Here is a 26,240-nt window from a genome sequence, read left to right on the forward strand (position 1 = left end):
ATTAAGAACTTTTTCTTTTTAAGAAATAATTGAAACTAGCGCTTTACTTTTTTTCATAGTTTATTCTTGTTACTGTTAAATGTTGTAGTATGAAATTTAAAACCCATTAAACCATTATATAATATATCCTACCTTATCTAACATGTTTTTAAGGTTCTATTTTTTAATTCGTAGCCATCAGTCTTTTTTTTTTTTTACAATATGTGGGAGTGGGGGATCGAACTCTCAACTTAATGTATGCCAATTGTCAGTTAGCTATCAAAATTTTTGTTTTTAGAGAATATAATTGATGGAACTTTAGACATGCACAGCGGAAGCTAAGGATCATAATACACTTAATGAAGCAATTTAACTAAAATAAGCATGCTGGAAAATATGATGAAAAATGTAAAGATGAAGTGATTAACTTTATACATTTAAAGACCTCCACTATAACTTCTTCTCCTAACTCAATGGGACCACCAACGGTAAATCCGTGCTATCCTCTGGTTGGTTACGTGTTCTGGGACCAAATTATGAGTGAAAGCAAAGGGAAAGCACTAAAGGCTAGGCGAAAACAATAGAAGTTTTAGTGGGAAAATTCTACACTTATTCAAGGAAGCATTAGGTTTCTCCAAGTGATGTTCATCACCTATATAAAGACCAAATGTATGCAAGGACAAGCCTTGCATGCTTTCCACTTCAAACCCCACTAGGATGTAAAAGATAGGTGTCATTGCCTTGAAGAAAACTTCAAAAACTACTGGTTAGTAGGAAAATCCAATTTTGAAGTTGAGTTTTTCAATAACTTGATTTTTTAAATAAAACTTTTATGAAACTAATTTTTTATAAAAACAAAAATTGAAATATCAATTTCCTATTGAAACAAAAACCAAGCCAAATTAATATTTCACATTAATTGGTATTTGGCACCTAAGTTTGATTAACCACATTAATCAAATTACAATTCTTTTTCATGCTTTAGACTTTTTAAATAAGTCATAATGTCCAATATAATTAATTCTCAATTAATTATTAAATTATATATTTTATCTCATATAAAATATAATATTCTCTAAAAACCGAATTTGAACACTTAAAATTCTTGATTCGCCTAGTTCATCAATTTTATCCTTTATGAGCTAGCATGGAGACCCGATGGACCTACAGTTCATGAGCTCCAACGATTTGAGACTAACCGGTCAAACTCTTTAACTTAGTTAATCAATATTCGTTAACTAACAGGACTGTCCACTATATCCTGTAGATGCACTCCCCTCACTGTAGATATATTTGTGTCCATTCGATATAACCGTCATCGGTAAGTTGATCATTCACATGCCATTCGTAACCTCATCTAGGTAAAAAAAAATCGTTTTACCCCTGAATTACATCTTTTCTCCTTAAGTACCACTATCCCTGTAATGAACAATTGATTTAGGATCAAATCACTAAATCCAATTCCTCTCGGGCCAGTGAGAGGATGGGGCCACTTGTTCAAGACCCGGGATCAACCTTAAGGGAACAACCTCTCTACTATCCTTAAATAGGGTAGAAGTGAATTTCGTCTTGTTAATTCTATGTTCCCAGCTATCTACCCAGTCTTATCCCTGAAATGGGAGGCATATTGAGCAGCGCTGATGAGCTTACTCTCACCTATGCAGATCACGGGAGAATCCTAAATAAATAGGAGTTCATAGACGACTCAAGATTTATATCAAGTTATCTAGGTCATCGATAAACGAAATTAATCAATGTTATCTGTAAACGGTGTTAATACGTAATAGTGATGATTTTAGGGTCAGTCTTACACAATCTCATTATGTAGAACACCCCCGGTCACATGTTTCTACATGAACGAATTAGGATCGCTTCGTTTATGACATCTTACAACATTTGTAACAATCATAAAGCGGGCCGTATTCAATATTGTCTCTAGGAAAAAGTACCCAATTTGATCCATGTACTATAGACTGTTTAGGTTATTTATTTGAACTTGATCCAGTTTATGTCTCCACATAGAGTCTAAGTACTCATTATAATAGCCAAGGGTTTGTAGTTTATTGGATTTAGAGTTATTAAAAAACAAATTCACTTTCATTTAACAACACTTGTCTGAATAACCTCACATTAATGTTCACTGTTTACGAACAAGGAGTTTTAGGACAAAATACCCAACACTAATCAAATGAGATGTATACTTTTTAAAATCTAATAAAAATCTCAAGAACATTTTTAAAAAATGTATCACCATATATATATTAGTACTTCATTTCGCCTCCTAACAATCCGTTTATTTTTTTCAAATCTTACTTCAATGTATCTCTTTAACATATGCAAGACCACCAGCCTTTTATTTTTAAAAATTTTTTTTTTATCGAGATTTATTTTGTAGGCCCACAACTTATTTGAAATATATATTAATAAATTAAATACAGTTAACTATATTTTCCTTAAAAAAAATGTAGAGTGTACGACTTATTTGAAACATAGATTATTAAATTAGTTTTGTGATATGAATCGCCTATGACTTTACATTATGATAACATTTTATTTAATAACTTTTTATGTAATTTATTGTTTTCAAATTTGCCCTTTATTGAACATACTAAGTAAAGTAATTTAGGGTTGATGATGTGGTATTTAGAATTTAGCTAGGAGACTATCTAAAGCAGGTCATTACGTTGTTTTATGAGTAAACGAGCTTTTTCTTTCAAGTTTAGTCAGGAAGTTTCTGGAATAATTTCATAATTTCATGTTTCTTAAAATTGCATGTCAAGAACATTCAAGTAGAACTGATCATTCTATCTTGTAGAGTTCTCGACTCTCGAAAAATTTTGATCTTTAAGGCAATCCGTGTCTAACCTAAAGCTTCGGGTTGGGGGTTCGTATACCCAATATCCAAAGGGATCCTAATTCCATTCACTAGGCTTTTTCAGGAGTGTATATAGGAAAAGTTTAAAAATAAACATAATTAAAAACAAAAGCATAACAGTTTAAAATTCGAAAATCTTAGAGCCTCAAGTTTTTAAAAATAATAATAATAATAATAATAATAATAATAATAAAAAGGATGGATTTAAGTTTGAATTGAAAATTTTGACTTCGTGAGAGTTTGAAGGACCTCATACCGTCGAACGTATTTAAGTTTAAATTAAAGAATAGAGAGAGAAAAATAAAAAACAAAAAACAAAAAGTCCGGTGGTCTGGCGTCTTTGTAGCAAATTTTGAAAAAATAAAACGGTCCGTTTATGTGCAATTAAATCTAAAAGGATGCATTCCTCTATTTTCCTAAATAATATGAAAAGTATATGTTTTCTGTCTCTCTCTTTTTAATATTCTAGTCTCTCAAAAACTACCGATAGATAAAAGTAATATAAAATTAATATATTTTACTACATAATTATAAATAGTTATAGTTCAATCGACAAATAATAGTCCTATCACTTTTATGTTTACCAGAAATTTTCTGTAATCGAAATCAAAACACCATTATTAGTATACTCCTACTCCTAATTTAATTTAATTTATTTTTTTATTACTATATTATTGATAGTAAATTTTTTTTACCAAAATAATTTATGCAACATTAATAAATAATAATTAAAATAAAATAAAATATGTTCACTAAAGTACTATTTTGTTACAACCGTCATTATTTCATATAAAATATGATTAAATTTTATTATAATAATAATGAATTATATTTTTAAAAATCTGATATTAATTTATAATAACAAAATTAAATGGAAATTTTGAAAATTTAATATTTTATAACAATATCACATCAACTTTAAAAGTGATATAATTTTTTACTAAAAGAAAAATTATTAATAGTATAAATAAAAAAGAAATAAAAAAAAGTATAAAACAATTAAATAAAAAGTCATGGGTCTCATTAATCATGACAGAGAAAGGGTAAAATTAGAAAAGTTATTCCAACCAAGAGGTTGTGAGTTCAAATTCTACTAAAAAAAACAATCTTTGCAAAAAAAAAAAATTAGAAAAGTTATTGCAATAAATGTATAGAACCCACGAGATAAGGAATGAAAATGATATTGATAAGGGTGAGAGAGAGAAATGGATGGCCCCTTTTTATCGAATGGGAACGAAAAGAGTAGGTGGATCCCACCATTTGATTCACATTCCAACAATTTGGTAAACACCATCAAATGAATAAAAGAATTGATTCTAATTCCTTCATTCACATTCCCTCGATGTAAACATGACCTACAAGTGCTTATTTTAAAGCTCAAAGAACCTAATAGACACCAAATTTAAATTTCAATGATCAAAAAGTATATTTTACTCTTAAATTTAACTAAAATGTCAAACACAGTGCACCACACAGAGAAAGAAAAAGGAAAAGAGAGACACATGACAATAAAAACAGAGTAACTGAGTATTAAACTAACGTGTGTTACTTCCAAAGAAAAATAATGATTAAGACAACATTTAAACAGTAATTGGACTGATTTGGATGTTAGATTTATGTGTAATAAACTCAAGATATACTTCTATCACTAAACCATTTCCTTCTCCTAATCCAAAACTCTTTCAAACCCCATCCAAATTGTTTATAGTTAATTGGATTCTTAGGATCCAAACGATCCTGCAGGACTTCTTCGAAAATCAAACTCCATACCGAAAGCTCCATGGAAAGACTACTGTAACAGCTCTCAAGGATGCTGGTTTCATCAAAAGCAAATCAATTAATTCGTCCTCTGTGCAATTGTCACAGAAACAGCCAATGGCACTCTCGTCGTGCTTTATCGAGATGCCACTGAAGGTCGTTATTCACTAATCTAACAAAACTTGTCTCAGATGTCACTGAATGTTGCCCAGAATATTCAAAGCCTTCATCCTTTGGATCTCTTTCCCTGAAGAACATAAACCTGTCAGCTACCTGTTTGATCAATACAGTTATACCAGTTGCAAGCAGAAGCAAAAACTATTGAACATTATTCTTAGGGACTATTGAGTACAGAAGAGAGAAATTTTAATATCTTCTTTACTGAATAATCGAGGGGAAAAAAAACATATACACGAATCTACACGTGTTCTGGCACAACTTATGAGTAACCTCTATAACTGAAAATTAACAGAAGGTAATACAATACTAAATGATAAACAAAATAACTAATCCTCATAGGGACACTATTAAGAAACTAAATATAAACTTGAGCTTTGGAAGTTGCAAAGCAGTGAAGTTTCAGGAATAAGTAATAAGTTTCGAGCTGATCGAACAGAAGCATGCTGACTATTCTTCAAATCATACATAATCATAACATGAGATTTAAAAGAACATTTTACCTTCTTCTACTGACAGATTCATTGATCTCTTCTCAAGATTAATGGCAAGTTTGCTGAGCTCAGATGGAGGTAAACCATGTAGAACTATCAAGTGAGATAAAGAAGAGCATTCTTAGCAGTGTCAAACTTAAAAACTGAAGGTGAGCCATTGATTATTCAAAACAACTTACACTCAATGTAACCTTTTTGATCCGACTCGTCACAATGTTTGAGGAGCTTCTGCAAATTGAATAAACGTTCTGTTCTCCGCTCATCAGTAATCCCATTTGAAGCAACAGAGTGAAGAACCTCCGAACTAGGAGGGATACTCAAAAGATTGGATCCAGAAACTGTCAGAAAATTACCGAGCTTTTCGGTGAAAATGGGAAGTGAAGTCCTAACCGGTGAAAATGTCATTGGGGAGGCTGCAAGAAGAGAAGAAAATGCAGGTGCACAAGATGTGCCACATCCCAATGCTCTTTTTTTTCTGGGTTTGGTGTCAACTTCTCCGCTTGCATAAAATATGTGCTCATTTACACCAACCCCCTTGAAGGATTGATGGGTTACAGAGCCAGGTGAGCATGTAGGGGGGTTGGATCTCTTGGTCCCTGAGAGCTTACTTCCATTAACAAGTTTTCCGCCCAAAGAACAAGAACCTTCCGGGTAGTTATACATGACATTTCTATTATCGTTCACATCCCTTAAAGCAACCTTTTTCAGTGCAATTGGTGATTGCTTGTTCTGATACATAGATAAATGAGTCTCACCGCTACCCATCCCACCATTGGTCAACTTGCTATCAATCATTTGGCGAACTCGAAGAACTTCAATCGAATAAAAATGTCAAATTATCTCCTAGAAAAGTCCATCTGTAGACTCAAGATTGAATCAAAATCAACAGGCAAGATAGCCATATCATTTCACACAACCAAACCAACAATTAAGCAAATAATATGCACACATCAAAGTTGAAAACTATCTTTTACTGCAAAGCTTGGAAATTAAAACTGTATAGTGTCACAAGTCCACTGAAGTATACAAGTCACTAAGTCGATAAGAGAAGATGCTCAGTTAATATATTTCCATGATGATCACCGATGTCCCATCCGAATACAGGTTGGAGTAAAGATTCACTTTCCAGTTAAATAATATCATGAAGTTTAAATTTAAAACCATCATATTCAGTAAAAAGCTTGATAAAATTGCATATATCACAAGCCTATATCTTCCATGATGTTACATTCCCTTTCCAAAACCTTATTTTCAGCTACCTTAGAACACCAAATTCGAATTTTCTAAATTACAAAGTAAGTTCAATCCCAGTAATAATATGCAACAGCAACACAATGTTCAGCAAGCATCCATTTAACAGTATCAGCATAAAACTTCTTTTATTTTCAAAATTTAACCAAGATCTCATGACTATTTCGAAAAAGCCTAAACCTAAACAAAGAAAACTTAGGTATAGTAATTCTCCTACGCTTAAAAACAGAAAAAATCATTATGGAATTTAAAGAATGTTTCATCTCACGCAGTACACAACAGGTACCAATAACTTGAATGCACACCAAAAAGAAACAGCATGAACTCAGATCTACGAAGAATAATCTCCATAACTTGTAGGGTTTAAAGAAGAAATTCAACAGCCGAGGTCCAAATGAGTGAAGAGAAATGCAACAACAGGTCAAACGGGGAGTAAGAGTAACAATTATCTGCAGCAACTTCAAATGAAACTAAAATCATCCACCGCCATAAAGTTACTACGATTTTGATTGCGCTTCCTGTTTCCATTCAATTTATGCGCACGAATCTAGGAGAAGAGAAGAAAACGGGTGGGCGGCAAAGCTTGTGGTACGTTACAAAAGAGGCAAGAGCTGGAAGAGCGGCGGAGGAGCATTCAAGGATCCGAGATTGTGAGGAGAAAATTAAGGAATCGAGTAGAGAAAAATGGTACCTGAGCGGGAAGCTTGTTCTGCAACCGACGAGAGAGAGGGAGGGGCGAGTTCAAAAGGGAAAACTTTGGCTCGAAGAAGATGGTTTTTTATTTTTGATTTTTTTTCTTTTTTTTTTAAATTGATTTTAAAAAGTAGCGGTGGAGGGCCCACCCTAAAACGAGGAAACAAGACTAATACGACCTGTGATTCTTCGTGAATATTTTCATTTCTCAGCACCTCAAAGAAAGGAAAATTACGGAAATAACCCTATTTGGGTAACAACTCCCAGTGGGCCTTCACAACATGGCTGCCCCTGAAAAGTAAAAACGGCTGCCGGATGCATATTAAATTTGCGACTAAATCGATGTTTTATTAGAAAATCATAAAAATATTTAAATTAATAAATAAGTTAAAAATAATTAATATTAATATTATGTATACAGGAGTGACATTTTGTTGATATTTTCATATTTTGTCGATTTTTTTGTACTATAATACCAATTTATTCTTCATGTAAATGTCAATCCTACGGAAACATAGATATGTTAATGGAAATATCGACGTATCGAGAATATTTAGAATCATGGACTAAATTACATAAAAAAAAATACCTCTGAACTGTTTAAAAAATAGTGCTGTTATTTCAAAAGTTTTAATGCTAAAAGTAAAATATTGTTTCATATTCTAAATAGCAATGTTAAGTACTTTTATAATTTAACATAAATTTGTATGTCATCCATAAATTATTAGATTTATATTTATATTTTTTATTTAAATACAATAATGTGAGAGTAGAGATCCGAAGAATCGATTTTTTAAGCTCAGGTTTATATTTATATTTGAGGTTGTGAGTTCGTATCTCCTCCCTAAGATGTTGTACTAAAAAAAAGATGGTTATGTGGTGGAATAATAATAGTAGACCATTACGAAATGTTGCATTTTTTTAACTCAACAAATATAAGGTGAAAGATCGAATATTCAAAGGTATACATATTTTAACTTTTAGTCATTAACCCATGTTCGTTGTTAAATAATCTATTAATGATTGAATATGTGATTTTACTTAATTGACTCATTAATAAAAACCATGGAGAGAATTTGTACTCTTGAGAATATTTGAAGCTCATCTCCTAAAACATAGGTTAGCAATGTAAGACTTGAATCAAAACGAATATAACTCAGCGGTAATTAGCATATATCTCCAACCAAGAGGTTGTGAGTTCGATCCTCCATTCCCACATGTTGTACTTGAAGAAAAGACAAAGTAAGACTTTATGAATTGGTTAACAGCACATATTTCCTTAATTGTGCTATTTATTATAGTATTGTGAAGCTTTATTTATAAACTTTAGCATTGTTCAAAATCACTTAATTTTCCATGGATTACGATTACTTTTAGCTTAGTCACAAGAGAATGCAAAGGTCACCAAACAAAAACAAAAACAAAACCACTTGTGCTCTTTATAAGGGAAGTTCCTCTTTAAAATTCAAGCTTCTACCTCTCTCCTTACAAGACAATTTAGGAGGACTACAATTAATTAGGTGTGTTAATACTCAATTAATGATAATAATATATGAGGAGCTGGAACAATAATGTGGTGCTCGACAAATTATTATAAAAAAGAATTTTAGAATAATTTTTTAAACTTGTATCTGATGGTTATTTAGGGGCGGATAAATGTCAAATTTATATCGACGTAAATGAAGGGTATTTTAGTAACTTCGTAAAGGAAGTTCTCCCCAACATAAAGTTTGAGATGCAAACTTCTTATACAAAACCATGAAGTCGGGATTTGTTTTCAACGGTCGTTCTAGTTTATTTGGTTCATCAATCCAAAAATAGGTTCTTACATTATCGTGAGTCATGACTCTAGGTTGTGTAAAGAGAGAAAGTTCTTTATTGATATTTTTCTTTCTAAGATCAGTACACATACTCAATTTGTTGGACATCAAAAGGTAAGCAATCAACAATGATTCTCATGCAACCTCTTATGAGACTCTACAAAATAGTAATTTTATTTTATTTTACTTTTTCTTTTTGATATCCGACTAAAATAGTATTTAAAGCTTATTTTTAATATTAAATTGTATTTTTAGTAACTATATGTTAACTTTAGATTCAATTTCATAGAAATGCCACTTCAACAAGTTCATATATCGAATAGGTTAATAAAACAATTATTTAGTGAGATTAGTAACAAATTTTAACTGTCTTTTCAAATAATGATCTAAGTAAAACTTTTAATACATTGAATTAAAAATTGTAAAAGATTAAAAACAAAATAAAGAAGAACCTAAATGGACGGTTAATTATTTTTTGAAATAAATAAATTTCTCTCCGTAATACTCAGTCGTGACTCGTGATCGTTACATTAATGATTAAACATTCGTGCGACATCTTTTCTTCACCGTTCAACAATTTTCTGTTCGTAATCAAGAATTTGGTAAGTGGATTCCTCTGGATTATCAATTCGTTTCAGATATATATGAAAATTTTCACGGCTGTCTTCGTTGTCACGTGGAAAATCATGTTTCGTTCTTCTTGTTCCATGGTCAAATCATTTGTAGGGAGAAGAAGGCAAATTAACGATGGAGATTCTTCTGATTCAAGTGCCAGTGAGTGAGATATTTTAATCGGAGGGGAAGAAGTATTCAGAGTACAGCAGAATTCTCAGAATCGGAATGTTGAAGTGATCCTGAGCCGCAGAACATGCTGGCTTCTTCTTGCGTTCTTCCTCCAACTTCTCTTGCTTCTTTGTCACTTTCGGCGAAGAAAAATTTCTCTGCGGTACGTCTTATTACTTTCTGGTTTCTGAGAGCGTACATTAGGGCTTTCCCAGCTCTGTTTTCCACTTGTTTGAGGAGTTTTCCGTTTCATATTGACAGGGCTCAAGAAATAAATGGCCTTCGTTGAGACGACAAATTGAGCTGATTTTTGTGTCCAGAATGTCGCACCATCGGCATATGAACCCATTTATGCACCCAATCTCAACTTACAAAAGGGTAATTTGCTTTTAATGTTTGATTACTCACTATCATATGGTGAGTAGTGAAAAATTGTTTCTAATGCTTTTGAATATTTCTGAGATGTGCGTCATGCTTCTTTAAGTTACAAGTGGAAGCCTACCCTATGGTGAACAGTTTCATATGATTCTGTGTTGGTATGGTTTCACTTTTCATTAGTTTAACTGAATGCAAAGCACACAGAAGTCTCAACACACATGACTTACTCCAAAGGAAGTGCAGAAACTGGGTGATGTCCCCTTCAGTTTGTAGCCTTTGCAATGAAAGTAGCGAAACCATTGATCATATTTTTTCTCACTGCCACTTCGCGGCAAGAGGATGGCATTTCCTTTTGAATATTTTTGGGGTGGCGACATGCTTCCCAAAACATATTGACGATTGGTTGGTGGAAATTCTCTATGGGTGGATGATTCCAAAGAAAGCTAACTTGATTTGGAAGTGCGCTTCAAGAGCCCTTTTATGGCATCTTTGGATAGAACGGAACTCTCGAGTCTTCGAGGATAGAATCAGCCCTTTTGACATTTTTTGTAGGAATGTACAGCACACTGCTTCTTGGTGGTGTATTAATTACGGAAAATTCTTTTGTAATATCAACCTCTCCTTGTTCATGAACAATTGGAAAGAGTTGGTCTAGTTTTTGGGTGGGGTTGCCTCTACCCAGCCCGTTCGCTGTTTCTTTCTTTTGTGATTAATGAAAGTTTCTCTAAGTTTCTTATAAAAAAAACCTTAATGGCCATGGTTATATAAGTATCTTCACCTTGTATCTCCATTTTATTAGCACTATTTAAATTTTATTTTGGTAATATGTTACTACATGGTGACTTTCCTTGTTTAGGGCCACAGTTCTGCAATCTCTTGTGTCATGACAGATAATGCACCAACAATAACATCTGCTGACGAGATCATGGAAAATATGGGCATCTTGAGCCATGATCCAGGCTTGGAACCCTTCAAAGATCATTTCAAATATAGAATAGGGAGATACGCAAATCTACTAAGCCTTTTAGAGAAGCATGAAGGAGGTCTTGACGAATTTGCACAAGGTGCTTTATTAAACCATATTGAAGAGTACTTCATTTGAATTTCTTTGACGTTATAGTCCATATTTGTAGAGTCTACAATATTTACTTTACTAGTCTCTAGAACTTGCTTGTGCTCATACAGGATGCATCAGTTTTCAATCATCTCGTTGGCATGAATGAACTAAAATTTAATCAGCAACTTACCATGATTTTCTTCTATTAGCTAATTTCTTTCATGATGCTTTAGGATATTTAAAATTTGGATTTAATCGAGAAGAAGGTGGCATTGTGTATCGTGAATGGGCTCCTGCTGCTCAGTAAAATTTTCTTTTTCTTATTTTATTGCTCCAATCATACAAATGTCTTTATCTTTGAGCTCAAAATGGAAATGCCATTTTCTACTATTTTCAGGGAAGCACAAATTATTGGGGACTTTAATGGATGGGATGGGTCCAACCACCAAATGGAAAAGAACGAATTTGGAATTTGGAGCATAAAACTTCCTGATAATGGTGGCAAACCGGCTATTACTCACAATTCAAGAGTTAAGTTCCGTTTCAAGCATGGAAATGGAGTTTGGATCGATCGCATCCCTGCTTGGATTAGATATGCTACTGTGGATCCTACAAGATTTGCAGCACCATATGATGGTGTGTATTGGGACCCACCTCCTCTAGAAAGGTATTGATCGTCCAACACTTCCTTATAACCTTAATCTGTTTTTCCCTATCTGAAATTTTAGTTTGAAAGAATCCTTCTTCCAAAATCCAAATGATTAGGCCTTGTAAGATTCCCACCATTATCTTTTAGTCTTTGAATCCAAGGAAAATAGATAATTTACTGTTCTATTTTTCTGACCTTAATGCAGGTACGAATTTGAGCATCCACGTCCTGCAAAGCCTGAAGCCCCACGGATTTATGAAGCTCATGTTGGAATGAGTAGCTCAGAACCGCGAGTTAATTCATACAGAGAATTTGCCGATTTTATTTTACCTCGTATTAAAGAAAATAACTACAATACAGTCCAGTTGATGGCTATTATGGAACATTCATATTATGCATCATTTGGGTACCATGTTACTAACTTTTTTGCTGTAAGCAGCAGATCTGGAACTCCTGAGGACCTAAAATATCTTATTGACAAGGCCCATGGCTTAGGTTTACGGGTGTTGATGGATGTTATTCATAGCCATGCAAGTAATAATGTCACTGATGGCCTTAATGGCTTTGATGTTGGTCAAAGTTCCCAAGGTTCTTATTTTCACACTGGAGATCGTGGATACCACAAGCTGTGGGATAGTAGACTCTTCAACTATGCCAATTGGGAAGTTCTTCGTTTCCTTTTATCAAACATAAGGTGGTGGTTGGAGGAGTACAAATTTGATGGTTTTCGATTTGATGGAGTAACTTCAATGCTGTATCATCACCATGGAATCAACATGGGTTTCACTGGAAATTATAATGAGTATTTCAGTGAAGCAACAGACGTTGATGCTGTTGTGTATTTGATGCTAGCCAATAATCTGATTCACAGCATTTTGCCAGATGCAACTGTAATTGCTGAAGATGTTTCGGGCATGCCTGGTCTTGGAAGACCTGTTTCCGAAGGGGGTATTGGTTTTGACTACCGCCTCCAAATGGCCATTCCTGATAAATGGATTGATTACTTGAAGAACAAAACTGATGAGGAATGGTCCATGGGGGAAATAAGTTGGAACTTGACAAATAGAAGATATTCTGAGAAGTGCATATCTTATGCTGAGAGTCATGATCAGGTGAGGTTGTAACTTATATTTTTATTTGTAGTCTATATCTATCTTTTGGTAATAGTGAGAGTAATGACAAATTTGATGTTGCTGGTTTAGTTCTTTCATGATTTTTTGTAAAATTAATATCATTGTAACCTTTCGTCTTTGCATATTTTGGGCAGGCGATTGTTGGAGACAAGACCGTTGCATTTTTGCTGATGGATAAAGAAATGTATTCTGGCATGTCTTGTTTGACTGAGGCATCTCCCATAGTTGAAAGAGGGATTGCACTGCACAAGGTTTTGTTCCTTCCTAATTCATAGATGCATTTTGGATCCGTTATCACTTGGTTAAATCCAAAAAGTCTTTTAATGCTGTTGAGCTTCCTTGTTTTTGGTCATGAAAGTGAATGTTTCGTTTCCAGACTGTCAGTTTGTCCAAATATAAATAACAGTATAACACCCCAGCATAACTACCTCATGGTCTATGTTTCCGGGGCATAATCGATAGTTTCCAGTCTTCTTACACCTTGTTATCTTCTCAACAATTTTATCGTATGCGTGATCCTATTCTGAATCCAAGATGCCATTTTTTTGTTTTCGCAGATGATACATTTTATAACCATGGCCTTGGGAGGGGAGGGCTACCTTAATTTCATGGGAAATGAGGTGAGCTTAGTTTTTAATTTTTCTTTCTGATCTCTTGGCCTGTCGTTAATATATAAAGTTATATCTCTCTTAAGAATCCTGATCTTAGCTCATGTTTTCATTTTGTTGGAGATTCTTTTGATCATGGCATTATTTAGGAAAATGTGCATTGCGGTTCTGAATGATTTAACTTCACATTTTTACCACCAATTATATTTAAATATTTATCATTGATGCTTATAGTTCGGGCATCCCGAGTGGATCGACTTCCCACGAGAAGGCAATGGGTGGAGTTATGACAAGTGCAGGCGACAGTGGAATCTGCCTGACACAGATCACCTGAGATACAAGGTTTGACATTGCATGTGTGTATATATATTTCCCTGTTCATTATTAGTCTTCAAATCAAATTTGTACTGATGGGAGACATTGTCAGTGCCATCCTTTCCCTGCTATATTTCTCGAACATATTATGCCTCCCTTTCAGTTTTAAAAATGAGTACAGCACTACCAATTGCCCTGGACCTTCAATTAGGTTCAAGATCATTAGATCATAGAAGACCCATGTCATGAATTGATACCGATTCAACGGAAGAACAGTTGCAGCTTTTCTGTTTTTGAATTCAGGGGCGCTGACCGTTTAGCAACCTGTGCTTTCTTTGATTTTGTTCAGGATTTCAAATTGTTTTTCCATATTTGATGCATTTCTGTTGACTTCAGGTCCATAGACTCTAACATCTCCATCCCCCATCTCCTTGGTACAGTTTTTAAATGCTTTTGACAGAGCAATGAACTTGCTTGATGATAAGTTTTCCTTCCTTGCATCAAGTAAGCAGATTCTGAGCTGCACAAGTGAAGAAGACAAGGTGCATATTCCCTCAGAACCAAATAACTAAATCTTGTTCACAGTAATTTTTATTCTTGGATTATCTGGTCAGGAACTATCATCACACGATGGAATAACAATAAAATGCAAACTATGCTACATTACTTTAGTATTTTAATGGAATGAAAATAATCTATAACGTTTATTCGTTGTGTTTGCATCCTACTGTTGTTTATAGATGGAGCCTGGAGTTGATCAGGAGCTCTGATTCTCAAACTTTGGAAACCATATAGTTAACCGAGTGTTGTGGTGTAGGTGATCGTCTTTGAACGTGGAGACCTAGTGTTCGTGTTCAACTTTCACCCTGTAAACACATATGACGGGTATGTGGTTTTGTAATGCTATGCGGATACATTCCAGTCTGTCCATATATGCATTCATGTCTTTGCATATGAGTTGAATCACAATTACTGTAATCCAATCTTACAATTATCATTTTTTGTTCTACAAACACATACAGATACAAAGTCGGGTGCGACTTACCTGGAAAGTACAGAGTCGCACTTGATAGCGATGCTTGGGACTTTGGCGGTCATGGAAGAGTAAGAATTCTGTGGTGCTTTATCATTACTTATGCTGCTTTCAGAAGATCTGAAAGTTTCTCTTCAGTTTTTTGTTTGGGATGCATCTTAAACTGCATGTTAGCTTCTCTGATCCTTAGCTTTTTACTTATCCGTAACAGATAGGCCATGATGCTGACCATTTTACGTCCCCGGAAGGAATCCCTGGGGTGCCTGAAACAAACTTTAACAACCGACCGAATTCCTTCAAAGTACTCTCACCGGCTCGAACATGTGTGGTATGCTGAACATTGACGCCCCTTTCTGTTTCTTTGCATTTTCTTTTCTGAGTTCTGTCCCTTTGACTGTTTTTCCATTGTATGATCCTCGAAGAACAAGGATCCTTCCATCTCCTCTCCCTCATGGCATTCAAATGACATTTTTGTGCTTCCCTTGACGAGAGCTCAAACAGATTTTCATAATTATGTCTGTTGTGGTATTCTTTTTAAAGGTTTACTACAGAGTTGATGAAAGTAAAGAAAAAGAAAATGGCGATTCAGTTGGTACAAACAAGCCGCTTACCACAGATGTCTCGGCAAGGCACACAGAGGAGGAAGATGAAGAGTTGACACATTCTGAAGAGGGTGACATTGCTGTAGGTGAGACTAGGACCACAAATGTTGAAGACGACAATATCGATACGAGCAAGAGTGAAGATGGTGACGATGACCCGAGCAAGAGTGAAGATTTACCAGTGAAAGAGACCAGAGCAAGAGCATGAGATGAGTAGAAGACTTGTATGCAAGTACATGCATTGAGTTTCTAATGTAAATATATAAAACTCAATGTATACGGCAGTGATATGCCGGCAACTTTAATATTGTTCAAGTTTCACTCTAATGTGCATTGTATAATTCATAAAGAAAGCTCACACATGTTCCATATATTTTGATAGGTTTTTGGCAAAGTCTAAATAGAGATTCAGAAGATTTGGTAAAATCAAGCAATCCAATCTAAACTATAAATTTGGAATATGTTTTTTTTTTTAAATGTAAACCTGTAATGCTTATTTTGTTTTTGTTTTCAAGTTTTTAACGGACACTATTTTATTTGAGTTTTTAAATTATTTAGAAAAAAATAATTGAAACCTTATCTAGATACATATTTTATTCCTGATTTAAATTCTATTTTGGTCCTAATTTTAGTTTTTTTCTTCTCATGTTGGCCTCTAAATTTGCAAAACGTCTATCATAGTTCATAAACTTATATATAACAAATTTTGGTTCTTGTTCTTATTATTTTATCTATGGCAGATGGATATGTGGCTTTTAAAAAGTAAATAACAAAATGAGGAAGCAGTAAAGTTGTTTGTAAGCTTAATTAAGGGAAAAAAGAATTAGAAACAAAATAATTAAAATGGCCTAAAATTTCCTATATAGTTTTTTAATATGAGATAGAGCCTAGAGGTGGTGGGTACGTTATTTTTAATATTGGTTCTTTTTATTGACAAGGAATATTGATTCTTACTTACCCAAATGTTTTAGCACATATACGTGTGAAATGACAGGTAAAAAGCTACCTTCACTCATAATAATTTCATTAATATTTTTATCGTTATTTTCACCAATGCGGTGATTAAATATTTTTATAATATCGTATAAAAATCGAAATCGACGAAACACGATAGAATATCACTAATATGTACTATTAATAATAAAAATTTCTAACTTATTTTAAAATTATAAAATGCATATTTGTCACTTTAAATATTTTTTTAATGATTTTCTACAACATTTTTATCAACATCGACATACTAATAACAAGAGGCGAAAACGTTAACTTTGCTTCCACCGCCTCATCTCTCATTTATAAGCATCCTTAATTTAATAATAAAAAAAGTTTTAATTTCCAAATATTTCTTCGATTTTTATTTTCCACCTGTGGGAAATCCAATGTTGAGTCTCACACATGTAACTTTTTAAAAATGTGTCTAATATGGACATATGGTTCTCGCGGAAAATCAAATTGCTGAGCCGTGTGATGGGAAAAAGAGAGAATGTTAAACTTTTTAATAATTTTTTAATTCACATTAATTGAATTTCCTCAAATTTTAATTTTGAGACGAAACTTGTAACTAAAAGAAAATCCTTATATTATTAGGTGGTGGCGTGGTGGGCTTGTGACCGAATGAGGTCACTCCATCTCCAATTTGAGGCCTAAAGTAAGTAATCGAGGTTTCCCACGGGACGAGTCTCTCTTTAACGCCAAAACAAAAAGTCGAAGAAGGTAGAACTAGTTGGAGAGACATTATCTAGCCTCTGTCTGTATCAGGGGTTGGCCCACCACCTAAAGCAGGCCCCCAGTTATTATAGGGGTCCCTCACTCTGGTGTCAGGACGAGAAAGGATACAAAGGACAACTTTGTCCTTATAATTTACGTTTTTACCCTTTTGCCTTGAAAGTGAGTAGGGGGGAAACACAAAAAACAAAGAAGGGACGGTCCTCGGAAAGGGTGTTCGGCTGCAACTATACTGCTCTTCTTTGCCGAATTATAATACAATTATAATTATGAGTGATCTCTGCTTAAATTTATAATTAAAATATTTTTTTCAAGCATCATGAAGGGTAGAAATTTGAACTTTTATCACGAAACTATGCACAACTAGTTATTCATGACAAAGTTTAAACATATTATTGTATGCATGGATTATGATAATTATTCACAATGAAAAGTTAAACACAGTATCTGAATTTGGAACTTACAACCGCCATTCAAATTCCATCGTCTTATTACCCCCAAAATAGTTTGGATTTGTTGGGCACAAAATTCCCATAAGAAAGAACCCTAAAAATATTGAATTCTCATTCAATTTCTAGAATTTTCTGTTCCAGTTCAAATCCTTCCTAACATAAGAAAAAGAAAATGATAACAAAAACTAAAAAAATTTGCAGAATCTCAGAAAGAGGAGCCCTAAAAGTAAAAGCTATTGCTCTCTGCCTCTCTCTTTCCATCATGGCAAATGTAATCGAGAGAGAAACTTGGGCAGATATTTCCGAATTGGAAAATTCTAGAGCCAATCCCAACATTTACAGTTCATTCCAATCCAAATCAAAATCTAAATCCAAACAATAACTAAAACTAATCCAATTCCATAACGATCAGAGATTTAAGACGAAAGATTACGGAATGAGGAAAGCAAGAATTCGACCTGAGGTCCAGATTTGATCCCTAATTCTTCAGATTCTTCGGCCTCTTCGAGTACTCGCTTTTCTTTCTCCTGCAGCGGCAGCAGCGGATTTCTCTGGATTCAGCGGCAATGGCGGCTTCTTGTTTTCCTTCGTCATGCTCCGCAGCATATACCTCGGAGTCGCCTCGCTCCGCTCCACAGAATAAGCCGCAGCAACTGATTTCCTCAAACTCTCCGCATGCTTCTTCGAACTGTGTCGCTTCGAAGATTCAACCGTCACGCCGAGGTTGTATGGAGTCTTGATCTCGGCCACGGTTTCGGCCTTCTTCCTCTTCAGCCTCTCGTTTCTCCTGGCGGAGTACTCCTCGTAAAACCTCCCCCTCTCGAACAGAGCGCTCGAATTTACGCTCAATTGATCGCCTACTCCGCCATTTTCAGATTCCTCACATCCTAATTCCATCCGAACCATGCTTGCCAAGGCCCGTAGCTCGCAGGAAATCGTCCGATACTCAGGTCGGAGCTCCGATTCCTGCGAATCCGAAGGACGGTTCGTTTTCTGCGATTTGGTTAAAGAACCTGCACAGACGAAACGGTTATTAAATTAAAGAATCGCATAAGAAAAACAAGAAAGATCTTCACCGATAATCAACAGAAAATTCAATCGGTTGATTCGATCATACCGGGCGGCGTTTGCAACGTGGTTGTTGAGTTGGATTGCAGAACCCGGCGAGATCTGAGGCGCAAGGGCGATCTGGCGAGCGGCGGCCTGCGGTCAGATCTCAACTTCGACATTGATAGAAGGAAAATCAAAGGGGAAGATGAAAAAGAGAGATTGGTTTTGTTGTTGGAATCTTTGAATGGGGTTCGTTTGGTTTTTATTCGGTAATGGATGCAGATTTCTCTGGCGATTGGTTTGAATTGAGATTTAAATGAGGGGAGCGTCCTCAACGGTCATATTTCTTGAGCAGTAGATTAGGCTGACCTGTCAACCGCGTGAGAGGATTTATTTATTGATTTATTTTTCAATAAATTGCCGTCTCCAAAAATGTAAATTAAATTAAATTTGTCAAAAAAAAATGTAAATCAAATATTCTTTTGCTAAATAACGTAAGGCTATTTAAGACGACATTAGATCACAAAATCTTTCTAGAAAATAAATTAAAAACTATATCAAATGTGACTCTTCACGCTTGTTACAAAATACATGAAACTACTAATAAAATTTATATCTTTTTAGGAATACAAAAAAATATTTTCCTTTGAATGATTTCTTAACGCGAAAGAAAAATAAAAAAAATCAATCTAAACACATCTCATTTTAGGAATACAAAAAATTATTTTCCTTTTAATGATTTCTTAACGTTTCAGCGAAATAAAAATAAAAATCAATCTAAATACAGCTCAATTGGTTAAGACGTACCCATTATAAGTTTGAATTCCCACCTCCTATTTTATTAAAAAAGGTGTCCGTATAACTCTTTTTTTTTTTAATTTATAAATGAACACATCAATAAGAAAAACTCTAAAGTTGGAAACAATATACCCAATACTTGTACTTGAAACAACAAAAATAGTGGTACATACACAATACAAATAAAGTATATTTTCTACCTAGCGACATCAGTTTATCTTTTCCGAGAAAAGACATCATTTTATGTTTTAATAACATACGTAATATATACTTGAAGAATCAACAATAACAATATAAAAATCAAATATATATACTGTTTGAGTTCGAAATTGCTGAGTTCGGATAAGTCTTAGTTCGGACTGTTCGGGATGAACTACAGCCAACATTTAAGGCTAAGGTTTTTATTTATAGAAACTGGGCCCGACAGGAACTCTGACACATCCTAAAAATACGGCGTGTTGTCGGGTTCGGAAGAAACACATTTACGGACTCCGTTTAAGGTCGGCTCGTTCTTTTAGCTCGACCCGTGATCGCCGACCTAAACAACCTTAGGAAAATATGGTACCGACCTAAAATATTTTTCTTTTTGGACCAAAGTATAATAGGATAATTGTTGACAAAATACGATACCGTTTTCGAACGGGTGTCGTAGGGTGCTAACACCTTCCCTACATTCAGTCGACTCCCGAACCAAAATTCTGTTTTCGTAGACCAAGTTTTTTTAAATAGGTGACCAATCACACCTCGTAGATGATTGGTGGCGACTCCAAACCCTAATCTCGAAAGAGACCCGTCAGGGGATGACGTCGGCCGCTCCGCGTCGCGATGACGTTGCGACAGCTTGGCGACTCCACTGGGGACATTTAAGAGAGTCAAGCCATTTATTTTGTCGTTTATTATCCTATTGTAATATGTTTTGGGTCCATTTTTGTTATTTTTTTTTTTTCAATTTTTGTAAATATTTATATGCATTAGGATTTTATTTTGCATCATCACGCATCCCACACACATTCACAAAGCCTCCTACCCAGGCTTTACCCTTAAGATTAGATCGGAGACTGAGTAGTGTGACCTTCGTGGAATTTCGGTTCCCGTGCAGGCGCATGAAATTCTCCACTCAAGTCGACCATACTGCCAAAGCATATGGAAGATTTGAGGGCCATTATCCTCTAAGATGCATTAGTACATAACTTCACGCTCATATTCATATCACATCTTATTTTTGTTGTGTTTATTTTTTTAAAAAATAAAAAAATAGGGTCAATTTGGCCGAGTTGTAACCATAAGGTTTTAAATAAACCACTTTTTTTAATTAAAAAAAAAGCATTTACCTTATTTCTTCCTAACTATTTGCTTAAGTTTAGATAAAAGTGTTGTATTTCAAAGGGATTCTAAACATTCCTATGTAGGCACGCCAAAAACTTTCATTCACTTCTATAAAAAACTAAGGAGTTTGGCTCTATAACCCTAGAGTTTAATTTTATGCATATATTCATGTTTATCTCTCTTAAGGTGAATTAGAGTCTACCTTTACATCTGCATGCATTTGGAATGTATTAATGATTGCATGAAGTATTTATCATATTCTTGGGGCAGTTTGTAGCATATTTAGATAATTTTTTTTTCTCCTCCAAAGAAAATAAAATAAAAAAACTTATCATGCTCATGCATCATTCTGCATGTTCATATCATAAATTAAAAAAAATATATCTATCTTTTGTATGCATCATTTTACATGTCTATATCATAAATTAAAATTTATCGTTCTAATGCATCATTCATATGTCTAAATATATATATTAAAAAAAAGGAAGCAATATTTTCGCAGGCATTGTTTCGCATAATTCCCCTAATTGGTGATCCAACATTTGCATCTCATCGTCTCATGCATATCAATTTCTATCTTAAAAAATCAAAATCTGTGCATTCTCCATTACATCATAATTAACACGAACTCTTAGAAAAATAGCTCAAAAACCACATATTTACTATTCTTTATATACAAGGTACATAAAGCAGCATAACATGGAAGAATTTAAAGCTGAGCTAAAGAAACTTAGAATCGAAATCCACGAACAGGTCATGAACAGGTCATGGAGGTGCAGAATGTAGAGCTAAAGAAGATGAGACAAGACATTGATAAGATTCAGGGACAAATCACAGAAATTTTCAATATCTTAAAAAATATTGTTGGGGGCATTTCTCAACCTAACAATTTAGTCGAACCTCATAATAATTCATCACCTAAGGTGAACTCACCTCCTTGTCAGTCAATAGAGAGCTTCCCCCAGCATAATTCATCACATGAAGCTCAACTTTCCAAGAAAGGCCAACAAGCTCCTACAATCTGTCAGGTTGCATTCAAAGATGGACAAGCATCAAAGGTCATTCACTCAAATATTTTAAAAGGTAAAGAAAAAGAAAATGTTACCAATGGAAATGTTGAAGAGACTGCAGGGAAAGAATATGCTCAGAGATGGGGAGAAGCAATAGAACAACTGCCAGTGCCTTTAATTAATAAAGAGGCATACCTTGAAACGAATAGAAGCTCTTTTAAAAGGAAAAATAAAGTTCAGGCAGTAGTTTCGAAGCGCAAAGGGAAGTACCAACAAGGATTCGTGGCATACAGTCCTTCTACGGTCCCCATGAACTCATTGACTCTGCAGAATGATCCACAAACATTACCTAACAATCATAGTAGTCGGAGACAACTAAAGCGAGAGAGCTTTCATTCGATCCCAATATCCTATACTGAGTTGTTATCCCAATTATTTCAAAGTCATCTACTAGCTCCGGTACCTGTAGAACCATTGCAGCCACCTTATCCAAAGTGGTACGACCCGCAAGTCCACTGTGATTACCATGCAGGAGCTGTAGGTTATTCAACTGAGAACTGTACTTCACTAAAGCATAAAGTGCAAGTTCTAATGAAGGCAGGATGGCTAAAGTTTTCAAAGGAAGATGGTCAACACATGAAGCACTAGAATCATAAGTGTACAAGATTATCAAAATCAATGTTAACCTATTGCTTTGCATTCTCAATAAAGTTTATTTCTTCTTTGAAGTCATCTTTGAGATTGTTTGCTAGTGTTAAAACAGCAATGAAGCTTTAGTCACCCATGAGCTAAGTACTTGTAAAAAAGAATGTGAGTGTGTGAAAATTGAGCTATTTTTCTTAAAAAAAAAATAAAATCAAAGTCATACATTCATTCATGCATCACTCATATCATATCATTGGTTGAAAAATAAAAGAACAAAAAAAAACAAAAAAAATGTTTTCTTTGAAAAGGCTCTCGATAAAAATGAAATTTTTGGATGGTCTACTCTTATAATTCTTGTTAGTGGAGACCTTAGCAAGAATCATAAACCAATATTTGTAAGTCACTAGGAGGAAACAAAAAAAAAAGTGAAAAAAGAAATGAAAAATGGAAAAAATGGAAATGCGAATGCCTTCAAGGTCCTCAATGAGATATATTTTTCAAAACTCAACCATTTTTCTGGACTTTGTTGTCGGGCTAAATCCGTAACTCAAACCAATTTTATCTTGGTCCTCCGTATTTCTTCTCATGTGCAAACCAATAAACCATCATACTGGGGCAATGATGCCTTTTTCAGGTGAGAATCCAAAATTACTCACTCTCTTAAAACTTTGAGCCTAGCCTGCTTTAAGCCTAATTTACCTTGAGCCTAGCCTATCGATATATGGTAAATATAGTTAACATTGAGAGTTGACCATTTACTGCAAAAAAAAATCATTTGCTCAGCCCGTCACATACAATTTTTGTGATGAATATCCATATTTGCCTATTTACCATAAATGCCTTTTACCAAGCCTGCCACATCTAATTGCGTGGCAAATGTCCAAAATTATCCACCTAGTGTTGCCCTAAGAACTTTGAAAGTAATAAAATAACATTGAGCTCTTATGATTGACCGCTTCATGAATTTTTACTTGTAGTTGTTCAAAATTTCCCTACTCTGACTTCCTTCTTTCACTTTCTATTGTTCTCCTATCTTAATCCTTCGTCTACTCTCTTCTTTTGAGTAAAAGTGATTCCAAGACCGAGGATAGTAGTTTTGAGAATTGGGAAATTAGCGACTTGACAAATCGTCTCAAGATCTCAGTCTCCTTTTATGAGTTTTGTTTGAGAACAATTTTTATTGGAGCAGCAGCAAAAGACATAATTTGGAACAGCAGTAGAGGCGACTACGCATGACCAACTTTTTTATATGTGAGTGCACCCTATTTTGCTTGTAAAAAGAGTATGTCTGGCCAAAAAAAAAAGCGATAATAAGGAAAAAATGAAATGTTTAAGACCATTCTCAAAACTTCGAAACAAAGATCGTCTTCAGATTGAGAAGGTCTCATTTCTCTCACGGGAAATCTTTCGATCCTTCACTTCATAAAGTGGGCTATCAGACAACACTTCCATAAAAAAAAAACTAGACTTTAAAGTTGAAGGATGGAAAGAGACGTCACTTACATTAAAAAATTGAACTTCCCATGAACAACTACAATTGGAAGTCAAGATTAAAAGGGAGCCTTACATTCAAAAAGTGGATTGCAACAACATGGCCATAAAGTGAAGCTAAAGGCGAGAAAGAAGATTTTTATCAAAGATTTTGAGCTAAACCCAAAAAAAAAAGAGGCAAGATACACGAGATGAACTCTTGGAGGAGTTACGCAACCATTTCTCAAGGTTATCTATCCAAATAAATTCATTTCTACTTTTCTATTCATTTGATCATGCTCTAATCTCTCATCAAAGTTTTAAAAACATATTCTAGTCTCTTATTGTTCGAGAGATTTGACAAAATATCCTTGAACTATTGGTTTCCTTTTCTTTAAAAAGAAAGCTCGCTGACTTTTCTCATCGTTAAGCTTGATGGAAAATCATGATTTCCATCCTCGTTTGTTCATAAAGCTAGATCTATTTTCTTGTATCCAACATTCTTGTCAACTACAAGGCTGAGTTTATGAAGTAGTTTGATCAAGCAAGATGTACAATGCTACGAATTACTTTTGATAGTTCTCTAAATTGGAACATGAGTTACCACCAATACAAAAGAATTCCCCACCAAACCTTAGATGGTTGAGAAATTACCTTGATATATATATCTCCTATTGAGTGAAGGCCTTAAAAAAAAAAGTTTTCATATCATGGGTAGATTATGGAAATTTAAGTATCATGTATTGTGCACTTATAGTCACATTCCATTGTCAAAACAAAATTAGTTTCATGCATACATGTTACATTCTAGCTTTGAGTAGGCAAGTACATTATTGCATCATGCATTGAAGATCAAATTCATTTGTTAAGCTAAATAAAAAAACAGATCATATGTTGTCACACACTTTCAAGTGATAAAAATAAATGCGAAATAAAATGGAGCATCATTCATGACATTGGGGCAATACACATTTGTAGATACACACATCCATCATAAGATAGTTGCACTAGAGGTCGCGCAGCAACTTCCCGTGGAGCCTCCTGCGAATCCCTTTAGCTTTTCCTCGACCTTTAGAGTTAAAGATAGTTGATAAGCCACACTCAATTGTTAGCGATAAGGTACCCAATCTTCATTAGCTATTTCTGGCAGGAGCTCTTTCATTTACAAGGGGACGCAATTTAATATAAGTACAACTTTCCACCGCATCCATTCCTATCCCATACTTTATGATCTTTGGGCATTCCAGTCATTGACTTCTCACGTCGCTACGGGCGTTTCTAGGACCGACCAATGCCTCACCTGCACAAGTACCTACGTAGTGTATTGTTGGTTTGTTAGGATGAATTGGATTGGTCTAACCTTTCGCTCGGATAGCAGACTTCCGTTACGATAAGTACTGCATACTACCATTGGAAGTTCACATTCGCATGAACACATGGTTTTTGTTAGTCTTATCGTCATGCGTCAAGTGCATATCTCATGCACTTAGCAAGTTTTAAAAGAAACTCTAAACCCTACACTTAGGTGGCATATCCTTATTAGAAGAGAAAAATTTTATCACCTCGGTACTTCCACTGTCTACCGAGCCAACGTCCGTTATGGCAGAGCCAACCAAGATCTTCTTTGGTCTCGTTCCCATTCTTTGTTTGAACCGACCTAGATGTGTCTTGCTTAGCCATATATTTCAACAAACTTCACGACAGCACACCGTAATTCACACTTACCTTAAAGAGCCGTTGAAGGCCTTGTCGGGGATCCTGTTAGTGACTTTGCCTATATATAGAAACCATTTGCTTCTATCCCAGGTACGCGAGCATTGTATTTTCTCTCGAATACAACTCAGATTCTTCCTAAATTGGGCGTCAGAGTGTTGTCTCTTGCATGTCTTCTACTCAGCACATTTCAGCTCATCCTCAAGGTCATCCTTCAATCCGAGCCAAGCTCGCAAGCTTGGTCATTTTTGTGATCAAACTTTTATCTTTGGTTAAATCGAACCCGATCCAAGTCGAGGTCGAAGCCTGTTGTTAAAGCCAGGTCCATTGCATTATCATTCAGTTAAATCGAACCCGATCCAAGTCGAGGTCGAAGCTTGTTGTTAAAGCCAGGTCCGTCGCATTTTATTATTCAGTTAAATCGAACCCGATCCAAGTCGAGGTCG

General features: G+C 34.8%; 3 protein-coding genes across 6 annotated transcripts; 1 reads left to right on the forward strand and 2 right to left on the reverse strand.

The window, feature by feature from the left end:
• Positions 1–4,357: 4,357 nt before the first annotated feature.
• LOC111020739 (uncharacterized) lies at positions 4,358–7,338 on the reverse strand. Of its 4 annotated transcripts, none has more exons than XM_088127125.1 (4): positions 7,226–7,338; positions 5,475–6,140; positions 5,293–5,376; positions 4,358–4,859 (listed from the first exon to the last, which is right to left on the reverse strand). In XM_088127125.1, the coding sequence occupies exons 2-4, from the start codon at positions 6,076–6,078 to the stop codon at positions 4,807–4,809; spliced, it is 741 nt and encodes a 246-aa protein (XP_087983251.1). In that variant the 5' UTR covers positions 6,079–6,140; positions 7,226–7,338; the 3' UTR covers positions 4,358–4,806. The 4 variants fall into 4 exon arrangements, with proteins under 4 accessions (XP_087983251.1, XP_087983249.1, XP_022153185.1 ...); XM_088127123.1 differs by having other exon boundaries at positions 5,463–6,140; XM_022297493.2 differs by having other exon boundaries at positions 5,463–6,095; positions 7,226–7,326.
• Positions 7,339–9,520: 2,182 nt separating this feature from the next.
• LOC111020717 (1,4-alpha-glucan-branching enzyme 1, chloroplastic/amyloplastic) lies at positions 9,521–15,978 on the forward strand. Its single transcript, XM_022297457.2, has 15 exons — positions 9,521–9,649; positions 9,774–9,993; positions 10,092–10,208; positions 11,065–11,272; positions 11,499–11,568; positions 11,663–11,932; positions 12,120–13,026; positions 13,182–13,298; positions 13,605–13,667; positions 13,890–13,997; positions 14,411–14,512; positions 14,788–14,855; positions 14,993–15,074; positions 15,215–15,331; positions 15,544–15,978. The coding sequence occupies exons 2-15, from the start codon at positions 9,916–9,918 to the stop codon at positions 15,811–15,813; spliced, it is 2,577 nt and encodes an 858-aa protein (XP_022153149.1). The 5' UTR covers positions 9,521–9,649; positions 9,774–9,915; the 3' UTR covers positions 15,814–15,978.
• Positions 15,979–17,858: 1,880 nt separating this feature from the next.
• Positions 17,859–19,124, reverse strand: LOC111020689 (uncharacterized). The gene is made up of 2 exons (XM_022297415.2): positions 18,900–19,124; positions 17,859–18,795 (listed from the first exon to the last, which is right to left on the reverse strand). Exons 1-2 carry the CDS (start codon positions 19,009–19,011, stop codon positions 18,269–18,271), a joined length of 639 nt encoding a protein of 212 aa, XP_022153107.1. The 5' UTR covers positions 19,012–19,124; the 3' UTR covers positions 17,859–18,268.
• Between the last annotated feature and the right edge of the window lie 7,116 nt (positions 19,125–26,240).

This window comes from Momordica charantia, assembly GCF_013281855.1.
Source record: "Momordica charantia cultivar OHB3-1 chromosome 8 unlocalized genomic scaffold, Mcharantia_2.0 BLBB01000008.1, whole genome shotgun sequence".
NCBI lineage: Eukaryota > Viridiplantae > Streptophyta > Magnoliopsida > Cucurbitales > Cucurbitaceae > Momordica > Momordica charantia.